At 29.8% G+C, this 15,599-nt stretch overlaps 2 protein-coding genes across 2 annotated transcripts; both read left to right on the top strand.

Moving 5' to 3' along the window:
- Window positions 1-1,114: 1,114 nt before the first annotated feature.
- Window positions 1,115-1,704, top strand: LOC105119056 (uncharacterized). The gene is made up of 2 exons (XM_011017158.1): window positions 1,115-1,467; window positions 1,626-1,704. Exons 1-2 carry the CDS (start codon window positions 1,115-1,117, stop codon window positions 1,702-1,704), a joined length of 432 nt encoding a protein of 143 aa, XP_011015460.1.
- Window positions 1,705-11,924: 10,220 nt separating this feature from the next.
- Window positions 11,925-15,374, top strand: LOC105112584 (bifunctional nitrilase/nitrile hydratase NIT4A). Its single transcript, XM_011008322.1, has 5 exons — window positions 11,925-12,262; window positions 12,351-12,530; window positions 12,628-12,921; window positions 13,719-14,000; window positions 14,906-15,374. Exons 1-5 carry the CDS (start codon window positions 12,037-12,039, stop codon window positions 15,055-15,057), a joined length of 1,134 nt encoding a protein of 377 aa, XP_011006624.1. The 5' UTR covers window positions 11,925-12,036; the 3' UTR covers window positions 15,058-15,374.
- Window positions 15,375-15,599: the final 225 nt, after the last annotated feature.

The raw sequence follows: 15,599 nt of genomic DNA, 5'->3' as shown, positions 1-15,599 counted from the left end.
AATGAAGGAAAAAATAATAATTACATGACGTGTGGAATATTCCGATCGATTTTGATAGCCCTTAAAAGAAACCCTTTCCAATTCTACCACATCAATATTTCTTATCATATTAATATGTTGTCTGATGAAATAGTTCATACCAGATAGCCTAATTTTGAAGGAAAAAAATGAACAAAAGAAATATAACTCTAGCTAAAAACAAATCCAAGATGACATAATTATATTTTTAAAATATAAAGTGGCTAATTATTGAATTGATCTAGGATTTACTATTTTTTACTCTATTATATAATACATGAGCCGGGTGGTGGACTTAATTTGTTTTCATTATTTTGTTTGCTTAAAACAAATTATATATTCCAATTTTATTCAAAATAAACAAAGTATTAAATGAAGATATTGATATAAAAGAATTGACAAGAAAAATAAATATAAAAAAATCAAATGAAAAAAAAATAAAATCCCTGGGAAGCCGACTTGCTCGACCCAACAGAAAGTTTTTTGAACATGGTGGCGTGTTGGAGAATAAGGAAAGGAAAATTAATTAACTGTAAAATGAAAATATCTGGAGAATGGTTTGAAGTGCTTCAGAGCTTCAAATCTTAAAGTCATTTTTTCTTCAAATCTACGACAAGAAAATTAAAAAATACCATCATGACAATAAAATAAAATAAAAAAGTCAAGAAACTCTTGAAATCTGAAAGCATAAAAGAGAAGGAAAGAAAAATGGGTTTCAAAAAAAGTTTTTCGTGATATATATAATGTCAATACGCTATAAAAATATTATATCAAATCTAATCAACCCACTATCATTTTTGAGATCATAAACTGATATTATCTAGAAATTAATGTCTCTAAGAGAGAGAAGTAAGCTTTAATTATCTTCCAAAGGAACCCGGAAAGAGAATTAATAATATTTATTGCATGACCAAAGTAACGCCATTAATTACTATATATATATTGAGAGTGCTTTGAGACACCAGGCAGGGGAATAAAGTTAGGAATAAAAAGAAGGGTTTAAACAATGGATATCAAATATACAGTAATATTGTTTCTTCTCTTGGCAAATGCCTTGACTCCCTCCTCCGCAGCTTGGGACCTGTGGACCGAAAAGATGGGGTGGAAAGTAAATATCGTCAATCAATTGAGCCATAACAAGAGGTTGTTTGTGCACTGCAAGTCTAAAGATGATGATCTTGGCCCCCACCATGTTCAGAGCAAGGATCGATTCGTGTTTCGTTTCGTAGAGAACTTCTACTGGGCAACTACATTGTTTTGGTGCTCTATGTCCAAGGACAGAAAGAGTTATGCTTCTTTCGACGTTTTCTGGTCTGTAGATAATCTTCAGAAGAATAAAAACTTCAACCTACAGGGATTGACCGCTACGAGAGAAATCATTTGGCTAGTGAGGGATGATGGGATTTATTTTAGGGCAGTGAGAAACTATGGGAACAGTTATGTGCCCAGGTATATCACGGAAGAGATCTTCTATCGGAAATGGGATAAAAAAAAGTAACCATGCATGAAACATCTCGTGATTAAAGAGTTAATTATCAAAATAAAGTGTTTTGAATCTTATTTAATTCCTACTCACTTTTTTTTTGCCATGTCGGATTTATCTGCAGATTGTTTTCTAAATTATACTTTCTCCTTGAACAGCTGTTGTGTTCCTCTGTTGCTCTTGTCGATATTAAAGAGTTTTGACGTAATCTTTCTCACAGCTATCTGCATATCATTTCATTGTAAACTTCACGGCAGAAATTTTTTTGAACTTTATTAATGAAGGAGAATATAGAAAGGGAGATTAACAAGCTGTAAAACAGATATATCTTCATATCCCAATATCTAGGTTTTTATGTGCTTAAGACAAAAAAATAAGTTTGACGTGCTTCAAAGCTAGCATAAGGACCGGTGCCTAGGAAAAATTGACGATGTTAGAAGATCTGTTCTAGGGTTGCTGGGGGGAAAAGAGAGGCAAATGTCTACAAAATTAGAATTATACTTTATATTAGGATTGTGGTTTTATATTTAAATTGCATCATAAATATATTCACATATGATGGAAATTAAGCAATACAGGAGAGTTAAACAAATATAGAGGATTTAATTCATTATTGATCCACCAATGGGTCAATGATCGGACCGTTTAGTCGGTGGTACTATGATAAAAATATATTATACTATATATAAAACACAAAAAAAAAAATATAATATTATACTATATATAAAACACAAAAAAATATATATAAAGTAGTATGTACATAACTTGAGTTGAGGAAAATCTTTTTTTCAAAATCAAGTCAGTACTTGACTATTTAGTCCATTTGACCGGATTTCTTAGTGTGTTTAGATTATATTTAATATTGTGATATATAATTTTTTATTTAAAAATATATTAAAATAATTTATTATATTTTTTTTAATTTTTATATCATTATATCAAAATTATTAAAAGCAATTAGAAAACTTCAATTTAAATTATTTTCAATCAAATACACTTTTAAAGGTACATTTTTAAAACACTTCGAAATACAAAAATAAAAGTTGGCCTAGCAACATCGATCTAAACCAATTAGCTAATCCGAGAGAGTAATTATAATTTTAGGATTCTTATTCATGCAATGAATGCACTCCTTCAAATCCTTGAATTAGAATGTTCAAAAATCAAGCATCCTGATGAATTCTTGGATATATATACTATCAAAATATTTTTGCATCGTTGAACAATTAATTAGACGAGTACTCTTGGCAATGGAAAAATATTTTGTGTTCTTTCAATGGATAACAACAGTTATCATGAATATATATTATTTGAAAAGAAACGAGGAAGGTTTTTGCATTTATATTTGAAGCCTACCAAGATACAAGATAATTTTTAAATATAAAAATAATTCTGAGTAAGTGTTGCTTAGCTGATCAAGTTTTAGATTTGCTTTTTAAAAGTTATTAGTTTGAATTTTACAGATCGCAGGGTCATTAAAAGTTTACATGATCGTTAATTTCATGACTAATAAAATTAGTAGAAATACATATAAACTGACCCGAATACATACATTAATAAAAAAATATATAAAAAATAAAATGAGCTTAAATGCCATATTAAATGATATCCAAAATAACATTGAATGAAAATTTTATAATAATAAAAAAAACAAAGATCTAGATCAAAAAAAAATTATTATGATGACTATATGTGTGTGTAATGATTTAAATCTAATTAATACATTATCATTATTAGATCATAAATTATAAGAATTTCATTTAATTAAAAATAAATAACACTTACATTTAGATATGAAGTCAATCAAACTACAAGATGATCCTTTGTATATAAAGAGTGAATTAAATTTAAATGCCATAATAAAATTTTTACAATCAAACTAAATATCTAGAATTCAGATCTAAAATATAAACATTGTTTAACAAGTTAATGTATAGCTTGCATCTTTTCTTTCGGCCATTCACTGATTTCACTGCTACCTAGATCTTTCAGCTGATATTTTTATTTTCATGCAAGGAGTCACGGGGGATTTTGAGACAAATTAAGTGTAAAAAGGGTAAAAAATAAAAAGCAACCTACATTTACATCTAGATTTATAATAACTAAAAGCTCTAATTATTCTATAGAAATTTTAGATGAGGAGCTAGTCATATAATAAAAAAGATATATAAATATCATCATCACATATAATAGATGGTATTGTTTTTATTATCCATTAAACAAAGTCCAAGAAATGGGTCTAGCATTGGACCTTACAGCTCATCTATCATTTCGGTGAATAATAAAGTTATATTAACTGGCCCTATAGTTTATTAATTAGCCCTTAAAGAACAGGTCCTAATATGAAACCATATTAAACCATTCTATCATGGGATGTGATGGGATCATTTAAAGAGATCATGTATTAATTGGTATGATTATTTACTTATCAACATCTAAATAACGGATCCAATATTAAAGGATCCCGGATTCATTAATAATTAATGGAAACAATTAATTCATTATTGTTTGGGAATGTAATTATGATTGTTTTTTAAATTATTTTTTATATCAAAATACATTAAAATAATATTTTTTTATTTTTGAGATTAACTTATCAAAATAATTCAAAATATATTAAAAAATAATTTTTAACAAAATAAATAATTTTTTTAGAAACACATGTTTCAAAATATTCTCATCAACTGATCCTATCATTTGATAATTAACATTCAAAAGACAGAAACTAATATTAAACTATTTCATGTTGGATCAATTATCTAACAATGAAAACAAGGATCATTTTTAATTTTATTCATTTTCATTGATCTTGTTGTTCATTGATCAGCATATATGAAAAACTAGAACTAATATTAAACTATATCATTTTAAATTGATTAATCAATTATTATTTTATCAATGTTTTTTTTTTTACCTTATCTTTTTAAAAAAAACATAATATGATCATTCATTATTCTAATTCTTCACACGTTGCTTATATCAAAATCATCTTTATAACGTATTCAAAATTAATCAAATCCTCTAGATTATATTCATATATTCACAACCAAACAATCACTAACAATTTCCAATCTTATCAACAGCTTCTCACACAATTAATTACCATTCAAAAACTCGTTTTATATTCAAGTCATTTCTAAAACATGCTCATACAAAATTAACATCAATAATTTTCCAGCCTAATACATCATTTATTTATTTTTCCCTAAATTACCAAAACACTTAACATGTTCATAACTCTATGAATCATGCAAAAACATAATCAATTAAACATCCTCAAATAACTTTCTATATCAAAGTGCAATATCCTACTTAAACAAACAAGCTTTGTCGCAGTTATGCGGTGTCGCGGTAATTGTCTACCCTAAAAAATTATAAAAATAAACAGATATATAGTTTATTATAACAAAATATAAAGAGGCAACGAGAATTTCTTATCTCTAATCAATAAAATATGGATTGAGAATTGCCACCTGGTATTCTTGTCACTATGAACTCTAATTGGTCTCAGAGATGGGGTACGGAGACTGGCTGCGTAAAGAGAAGGTATTAGCACCCCAACTACGCTCTACCTAAGGTAAGCTGCACTATTGTGTCTAATGAAATCTAAGATCTAGTTGTGGTGTTTAAAATTTGTCAGTCTATTTATGATTTAAGAAAAGTTCTTCTCTGTAAAGAGATCCTTACATTTTCATGTAAAAACTTAATTGTTCTATGCCGTTAATAAAAAAAATACCTTTTTTAATATTATAAATATGTTTTACTTATAAATTTGTAATCCCTAGTACTAAAACAAAACAAAATAAAATTTTATGGTTTTTGCAGTTTTAGCCAATGTTCTCTTGATTTTAATAAACTGTTTATTAAAGCCAAAATGCATGCTAAAACATTGTTTTTTGGTATATAAAAAACACAATATAATTTTTTTAGCTTTGAGACACTTGACCTTATGCATAAAAATATTTTTTCTGTTTTTAATTTTTTAAAATTTTTGAAAGTTTTGACAACAACCAGGTATTTTAATACCAGATTTGTATTTTTATGACATAAAAATACTACCCGATATTACTCAAAATGACATAAAAACTATGTGGAAAAATTATAAAATTCTGAAATAAATATTTTTGAATTTTTTTAAAAAAATGAAGTGGATCAAACCTAGCTCACCCTTTCTAGGCTGAGCCGGATCTGACCCATCTACTGTGAGCTAGACTAATGTCCCAGCTCAAGACCAAATGGACTGGTTATTATGCATGAGCACATTAATCAACCATTACTACATTTGATGCAGAATCATGTTCTACATGCAAATGTAGGTGAGGGAATAAATAGAGAAAAGGGAGGTGCAGTTACCTGGAACAGTGGCGTTGCTGGTGGTTCGCGATGGCAGGTGATACTGTTGGGGAGCTGAGGGTGGCAGGGGGCGGCGTTTTTTTTTTCCTCTTCTCCCCTGTTTTCTTTCTCTTCTTCTTTATTCCCTTATCTTCTCCCTTTCTTTTGCCCTCTCTTTTTTCTTTCTTTCCTCCTCTCCTCCTTATTTTTTCATCGTCCCTTTTTCTCTTTTCTTCCTTTTTTTTTATAGGCAAAAATAGAGAAAGATAGTGGACAGGGGCGACCACTATGTTGCCGCCCCAAACAGCCCAAGGGATACGTCCCCTCCATTCTTCCACCATGTGGCAAGCAAGTGGGTTGTCGGTGTCTTTTTAAGGTTTAAGAGAGAGGGGGAGTTAGTGAGAAATAGAGGGGAGAAAAAAAATCTTCTTCCCCTATTCTCTGCACGTCTAAAGGAAGAAGATGACATATGGTACCATTCAAAACGGCATCATTCCAAAGTCTCTTTTTTTTTTAAACAATGAATGAAATAGCATCGTTTTGAGCAAAACACATTGTTTTATTTAAATGAAAAAGACACTAAACTTATGTTAAAATACAAATTAGTCCTCAATTTATGATTTGTTCAATCAAGTCTTAAATTGTAATTTTGATTAACAAATCAATGCAATTGCATTTCTGTCAAAAATCAAACAGCGGCCCTGAAGTTGGGTGTCTTTTTCACTTTGATCCTTGATCTTGAATTTATGCAATTTGACCCTCAATTGCATAATAAACTTTTAATTTATTCAATTTGGCTCTTGATTTGGTTTAATTTCAGTTCTTCTATTTACACGTCTTTTTCTATTTGTTCCTTGGTTTTGGATTTCTTCAATTAAATCCTTACTTGGCCATCAAAATTCAATATTTATGCAATTAATCCCCTGATTTGAGCGAATTAACTTTTAAAAATTATAATTTGATCTCAAAACTTTAATTTCTTCTAATTAAAGCCCAAATTAACTCCAAAACAAATTTTCTTGCAATCAAACCTTCCATAAATTCAATTAAACTTTCAATAAAATTTAATTGAGTTCTTAAACATCTGATTTTTTATTTTTCTTCCTTAAATTGAATATTCTTTGTCAATAGTGCTTTCATCAATCAATAAAATATTGCTAAATTTTAATCTTTGTAATTTTAAATCTCCTCAACCAATTTTTAATTATTTTTAGGGTGCTCTGGCATTCTATTCTCATTGCATATTTTTTTGATAATATTTTTTAATTATTTTTTATTTTATTTTTTGAAAAGAGAAAAAATATGAATTGGGGAATAACCCAAAAATGGGTTATGACAATCTTAAATCCAAAACAAACCATATTCAATTTCACAAAATCAAACAAAAAAATCAATTCCATGCATTTTTTAACTCAATTTTGCTTTCTCTTTTGGATTTAAAAAGAATAGAAATAACCTATTTTAGGTCGTATTTTGGTATGTTAAAAATGGAGTGAATTAGTACAAGAGTGATTATTTTGTAAGATTATTTTAATTGGTGGATTGATTCGAGAGTAATTTCTTAAGATGCAAAAGAGTTTATAAAAATTATCTAGTAAAATTGTTTGCAAGGAGTTTAAATCAAGGGCATCGATAGTTTTGATTAGAATCGAAAGTGATGTGATGCAGGATGTAAATCCCTTGACTCTTGGTTTAATTATTTCATTTATAATATATATTTATTTAATTGTAAACATCTTGTAGGATGGTCAACTTTATTTAAATAGGAAGTATATGCTTTTATTGAGGAATTAGTAAATAATTTAAGGACTTTTTCTTGTTTCCTTTCTGCCAACTTGAAGTTCCAATTGATTAAACACTTACATGTGGAAGGAGATTTAAGTAGTAGGATTCAAATTATGAATATTCTTTTTTTAATTAATTTTTTATCATTTGATTATTATCAATTGAACTACGTACTAGCTTGTAAAAACTATTTCTATTTAATTACTGTATTGAGTATTATATCTCACAACTATATGCCTTTAAATATTGTAAACTTCTCGGAATATTTTTTTTTTTTTTGAACTTTGTGGCATATTGGAGAATAGGGAAAGGAAGATTAATTCAGATATATCTTCAGATTCCATCTAGACTTAAGTTCTGAAGACAATAATATATATATATATATATATATATGTGTGTGTGTGTGTGTGTGTGTGTGTGTGTGTGTGTGTAGTTCTGAAGATTAATATATAGATGGTCTGAATTTGATCTAGTATCATGATTTATATTTTAATTGAATTATAAATATACTTGCATATTAATAATGGAAATTAATCAATAAGGAGAGGTAGTAAAGAGCCATGTATAAAAGTTTTATAGTAATTTTATTACATATATTCCGAGTAATGATTTGATCAAGTTATGGATTGTCATTTTATTAATCCACTTAATGGATTGTCGGTTGGATTGTTGGGTAATTAAGTAGAAAACTAAAGGGCATAGGTTTTTTTTTTCTAGGAAAGATTGCATTTGTTCATCCTCTTACATGGTAGTAAATTATTATAGATGGACTTTGTAATTTTTTTTATTTTTTTATTTGATCCTCAAATGTTTTTTTTTGTGTGATTGCATCTTTTTAGGTCAATTTCAAGAGAAATTGAATAAAATTTATTAGCTAAGAGTGAAAATGAAAAATTTGAGATCAAAATAGAAAAAACACTATAAATAGGTGTTTATTTTTTTTAACTTAGTCCTCATATTTAAAAAACTATAAATGCTTCATACCTCAGTATTTTATTAATTTTATTTTGGTATGAAATTTTATTTTTTTATTCTTTAATCTCTAGCTTGAAAGAGAAGAGAGATAGAGGTTGTCGGATTCCAATGTAAAGGGAGAAAATATTGTTTAAGTTGATTTAGGCCATCAAAACGGTTTATTTTTTTTTTGTAAATGGTTCCATTTGATAAGGGAAATTCATATTATCTGATTTTTTTCCTTGAAATTTTTTAAAAAAAATCTAAGATCATAAAGATTTTTTGTTTTGGGTTTATTGCTTATTTTGGAACTTTTTAGGGATTTTAGAGGCCGTTAAAAGGTTTATTATAGTTTTTAAGATGTTTTTTGAGTGTGTTTTTTTATTGAAAAAGGGTTAAAAATATGTTTTTGAGACAAAGAATTATCTAGCTTGATTTTTTAACTACCACAATGGTTAAATTCTGGAAAAATTAGGTCATACATTGTTTGTCGTAGCAGGTGATGATTTGTTTGATTTTTTTTCAAAAAAAAATACAAACGACAACATAAAGAAAGGCCCATGTGTGTGGGCCCTAACCAAGATTTTTTTTATTTATATATAGATTAACAATTTTCTTTTATGTTATTTTATTTATAGAATCTCTTTTAAATGATTGTTATTTTTTTAACTTTTATTTTGCCCACTTTATATTTATATAAATTTAAGATAAAAAAATATTATTTAACTTGTTCGAGTCTTCAAACTAGATCATGAATTTGACAAGTTAAATTGCAGCATTAAAATTGTTATTATTATTTTAATTTTTTTATTGATATCTTTTTAATATCTTTTTAAAAAACAATTTTAAAATTTATTTTTTAATTAATATCACTCATTTGTGATTTTTTTAATTTGCTTATTTTAACTTTTTTTTAGATAGATATATTTTTAAAAAAATGTGTGTTTAGTTTTTCAAGAAATTTTTTTGATTCATATATATATATATAATTGTTTTAATCTTTTGTATATATGTACTTTATTTTTTAAAATTAAAAATCATATAGTTTTTTTTAATATGTGTAGTCTTCTATAATATTTTTTTTCTTTATCTTATTCAAAAAATTTAATCTATATGTTTTTTTTCTATTATCATTTGATTGGATAAAAAATTTATTTTAATTAAGAAGATTTAGAAAACACAACCGAGTAAATATCCTGTATTACAAGATTAAATATGTTGATTTATATTTATTTATTGATTTTTTTAATTTTATTTTTAATTAGCATTAATGTTTTTTTTAAGTATCAATATACATAGTTTTTAATTTGTTTGATTATAAATATGCATAAACGTTTTTATTTGCACTTAAAAAATCTATTGACTATGAAAACACATAAAAAACTACCATATATAATTTTTTTAATAAAACATAAAAGCGCAAGTCACATAAATAATTGATACCATAATAGAAATAAATATATTATGGTTTATATATGAAACATAAACAGTAAATAGTAAAGTAGTAAGTGCATGGTTTTTAGAAGTTGAAGATACCAAATTCAAGTTAAATAATCTATAATTGTTTTTTTCAAAACCGAGTCAGTATTTGCCTCCTTACATAACATCATTCCAATTGATCACGTAACCGGATCATTAGTTCAAGTCGTCGACCTAACTTGAAAACATTGAGTTAATAATACTATATAAAAAGAAAAGGTAACTACACAGTTTTTTAAATCTTATTTGCTACTCATATTTTTTTAAATGTGGGAAATTATTTCCAGACAGATTTTTATTTAATTTTTAAAAAAATATACTTTCGCATTGAACAATTATTGTTGGATTGAGAATTCAAAATCTATTCGCATGCGTGTATGTGTAAAGCTTTGTGGAGTAAATTATAATATTATACCTTGTTATTTTTTTTTGCTCTTATCCTTTGTTAATATTTATTCATATGTGATCAAGTGAATAAAAAAGAAAGAAACATGTACTATTAGAAGGGAGTTCTAAAAATATCATCATACAATTTTTACAAATAATTAATACTTCTGTTTTTTAATTTATAAAATTATCTTTAAAATCAAACTTCTTAATACATTTCAACCTCGTTTCTGCGTCTAAAAAGGGTGAGTTAGAAAAATAATCAACAGTCAACTTTAGAAGGGATTAATTTATGATTTTTAAAGCTAAAAGGACTAACTTGAAAATTTTAAAAAAGGGGACCTAACTATAATTTACTCATTTTTTAATTTGCGTTGATTTTAATAAGAGCCAAGAAAACCTCATCCTTCCAATCAAAACTTTTGTGGTCACAAAACTTCCAAAATAAAGATTATGTAGAAAATCACTGGATAATATAAAGTTTTGCCAAAAAATAGAAGAAAAATTGAAAAAAAAAGTGAAATATAAATATTGACAAGTTCAACTAAAAAACCTACTCAACTCTCTCTCTCTCTCTCTCTCTCTCTCTCTCTCTCTCTCTCTCTCTCTCTCTCTCTCTCTCTCTCTCTCTCTCTCTCTCTCTCTCTCTCATGTATATATATATATATATATATATAAAATATTTTAAACACTTTAAATTTAGTAATAAAGTCAAATCCAAAAACCTAAGTTTGGAGGTCATGCCCGATCTGTGTCTAGATCTAGAAATCATGTCAAACCCCCGTGTCCGGCTTTGACACCAAATATGATTGTCAGTCCACGCCCGGGTCTGACACCAAACATGATTGATAGACCTAAGGTTCTTGGCGTAGTATCTAAACTCAAGTAGCTTGAGTTTAGTTTAGTTGTCGGATCCAAATACATAAAAGTTTGAAGGTCATGCCAGACCCATGCTTAGATTTGGAGGTTATGCCAAACCATCGCGCCTTAGTCTGACACTAAATATGACTGTCAGCCCATGCTTGGGTCTGATATCAAATATAATTGTTAAATATAAGACTTTTAGCGTAGTACTTAAATTTAAGTAGCTTGAGTCTAGTTTGATTGTCAGATCCAAATACATAACAAATAAATAAATAATAATTATACATTTTAATTTTTTTAAAAAAAATATAAATAATTAATTATCAATAATAATTCAACTGTGATATCTTTATAAAAAAAAATATGTTTATGTATTTATCTAGACAATATTTGATCAGATTTGATCATTACAAAACTCACTCCTGGTGTGGCTGACTTATTAAGATGTATGGAAAACATACAAATATCTTTTTAAATAAAAAATTAAAAAAATAATATAAAAAATACCAAAGCATTCTCATAATTCTTTTAATTATGAATTATACTCAGATGAATTTTATTGTAACCATCCACAATAATTTTGTCTAAGGAGCTGCAATGAAAATCTGAAGTCATATCTATATATATAAACAATGGATAGGACATTAATATAAGCTCGACACTCGCCATCCCTAATAAGAAGCTTGATCAATCCAGAACTCTCTAGTACCAGACAGAAGCGAGATAGAAGAGTCATGCAAGCAACTGTACCAGTTTCATCATCACTTCATACAACAAGTACAGCAGCAGACCCAACAGCGCTCTCCACACAGACCAACAACATGGCTCTTGTCCCTGCCCCACCATCGGAAACCCCACTTTTTGCAGAAGTAGACATGTGTTCCGACTCTTCAGCAACTACTGTCCGTGCCACTGTTATCCAAGCCTCCACTGTCTTCTATGACACTCCTGCCACTCTAGGTACTTCGATTCTTTATGCCCCAGATGAAAAGGAAGATTTATTTTGTTAGTTGTCATGTTCTAAGTTCTGATTCTTGTTTGTGTAAAGATAAGGCTGAGAGATTTCTGGCTGAAGCAGCTGGATATGGGTCTCAATTGGTTGTGTTTCCTGAAGCATTTATTGGTGGTTATCCTAGAGGATCAAGTTTTGGTGCTACCATTGGTAGTCGTACAGCTAAAGGTAGAGAGGATTTCAGAAAGTATCATGCTTCAGCCATTGATGTTCCTGGTATATAAGAATAAGACTAAAAGTTTTTCCTTTTATGAATTTATTTGTTGATTGATTAAGGTTTTAAGTGGTTATTGGTGATTTATGTAAAATATAGGTCCAGAAGTTGACCGTTTGGCTGCAATGGCTGGGAAGTATAAGGTGTATTTGGTGATGGGTGTGATTGAGAGGGAGGGATATACACTCTACTGTACTGTGTTGTTTTTTGATTCTCAAGGTCATTACATGGGGAAGCATAGGAAAGTTATGCCGACGGCGGTGGAGCGTATAGTATGGGGTTTTGGAGATGGATCAACGATTCCGGTTTTTGGGACTCCGATTGGGAAAATTGGTGCTGCTATCTGTTGGGAAAATAGAATGCCACTCCTAAGGACTGCAATGTATGGTAAAGGTGAGTTATTCTGATAGTTCTCACTTCTAGTCCTACAATTAATGCATGGGTGAGAATCTTTCCTGCATTAGTACATTCACTCTTGGGTGGCCCTCTCAGGATGACAGTTTTAGCTGGACAACAGATGAATGCCTGTGTGGATGTGTGCTTGAGTGGCTGATCCATAATGGGTGTGTGTTTTTGTGTCTTCCTGTGTTTATTAGTTTGTGCCGTGTTCCAATTTTGATCCGAGCTTTGAGTTTTATTCACTGCTTACTTTGCAAGTTCAGCTCAATTAAAGGAGCTGATTCAGAGTTGTGCTAGGATAGAGTTGATTGCATAGATCATTGCCAACATCTCTTTTTCTGTGCATTTATGCGTTTGTTGAGATTTTATTGAACGTTTAGCTAAGTAATTCATCTTCTATGTCCATGCCTGTGCTTGATATTGCATTTTGGAGTTTTATAGTATCAGGCTGCTCATTCTCATAGTTGCAATAGTAGTTTGCTCACAGCAACATGTAATCTTCATGTTCTAGAATTGTCCATGTCAATTTGAATACTCTAGTAGAGTTTGTATATCCTCATTCTGTTTAGACATGAGCTGTTAAGTGATATGAAGTCATATTTTTTCATTGTAGTGATTGAAGGTCATGGAAAGTTACTTACATTGCTTGACTATAACTGGTATTAATATGACATATTTCTCGTTATTGTTTGGCTGAATCAGATTGCTGTGTGTTTTATGTTTTAAATTCTCTATTTTGACTGCATCTTCTGTACCTTTTCATTAACTCGTGATACTTTTTTATGTTGTAGGTATTGAAATATATTGTGCACCAACAGCTGATTCCAGGGATACTTGGCAAGCAACGATGACCCACATTGCTCTTGAGGGAGGATGTTTTGTACTATCTGCCAACCAGTTTTGCCGGAGGAAGGATTACCCACCTCCCCCAGAGTATGTCTTTTTGGGCGTGGAAGAAGACCTCACACCCGATTCTGTTGTCTGTGCTGGAGGCAGTGTCATTATATCACCATTGGGAACTGTTTTGGCTGGACCCAATTATGATGGGGAGGCACTGATTTCTGCAGATCTAGGTATGTAAATTGTCACTTCCATCTTAAGATTTTATGCTTCTATATGCCATGAAACTTCATTCTTACTAATGCTTGCCAAAGAGAGTAGTTTCTGTTATTTTCCAAGGAGAATATACAAATCAAATATAAGTGAAGATGTTAGAGAAATTGAGTCCAAGTAGCTATGATGGTTGGTTTCCGAATACATTAAGGAGACACTGGAAACAGACATCAGCAATACTCTTCTTGAATCTCTGCATGAATGATATATTTGGTTGAGAGCACACTAAAGCATTAAGAGAGAGAGAGAGAGAGAGAGCATCCTCTATTTTGAGCTATTTCATGAACAGTGCCAAAGTGCTTACAAGCAACACTTAGTACTTATAACCCCATCCATCCACATTTTATTCCCTTCCAATATTTTACCTTTCATGGGAACATGACTGATCGTTTCATGGCTTCACCATAAATTGTTTGAATTCCTGCAATCTTGGAACGCTAATTTTGTTTAACTTTAGAAAGGTCGGTAATGATGTTAAAAAGAGTGATTTTTTAAATTTAAAAGTATAAAGTGCACGATGAAAGGTGTGTAAAACATTTGGGACAGACAGAATACATGCTAAAGGGAAATCAGGCAAATTTCAACTGTTAGGGCTTGAAGTGTCTATCACTACCTGATCTGGCTATATCCTAGTTGACTGTGAAAAAGTTAATGCTTAAACTTCAACTCACTCACAAAAAGTTATGTTCTGATGGGTCAGAGAAATTCTCCCTGTTCTTCATTTGTCTATATCGGTTGCGTAACAAACTGTAAATGTTTTATGATCGGTTACTATTAAGGACGTCCCTATAAAGTGGATTGCTTTAGTTGTGTTCTTATTTTCGAGAAGAAATCTGATATTGATAATTATCAAAATCATGACCAGATCTTGGAGAAATAGCTAGGGCAAAATTTGACTTTGATGTGGTTGGACATTACTCAAGACCTGAAGTTCTCAGCTTGACTGTGAGGGACCATCCAACTAATGCAGTTATGTTCACATCAGCATCAGCAAAAACTGAAGCCTCTCGTAAATAGCCTTGCCCTCACTTTCAAGCTATTACTGCTTAACACGAAAAACGGAGCATCCTCGTCACTAATAAATGGATAGGTGCTGGTTCTGACAACATGATCATCACAAAGGTCAGGTGTATGTTTCCTGTTGTACATTCTTCTATCCACAAAAGCCTCTCGCGTAAAAGCATGTTACGTTCTTATGGCTGTTATAGTGCTGCAGCCTGGAGTCATAGATGGTCTATAAACTCTTCCTCCAAGACTTCGATTTGGACTATTTTTTTTCTGAGGTATGTATGCTGCAGCTAAGTTTGCATAAGTAAATTCCTTTTTGTTTGATACCTGGGAGAACTTGTGGGGCTCCTCCAACTATTTCAACCTTGAGTCTTCATTCATCAATACAGGGGCCTAGCTTGAAAGAGTCAATTTGCATGTGGTGGTAAAAAAAACTATGCTGTAGGGAGCCAGAACAGTACTGACCTTGGTATCAGAAAATTTACCAAACATGTTCCGAGTACCAAGAAATTCATATGAATATATTAATGGTCTCTGAATACTACACAAGA

Source organism: Populus euphratica, unplaced genomic scaffold, assembly GCF_000495115.2.
Source record: "Populus euphratica unplaced genomic scaffold, PopEup_1.0 scaffold5.1, whole genome shotgun sequence".
Lineage (NCBI taxonomy): Eukaryota > Viridiplantae > Streptophyta > Magnoliopsida > Malpighiales > Salicaceae > Populus > Populus euphratica.
This window is presented reverse-complemented; position numbering and strand designations above follow the sequence as displayed.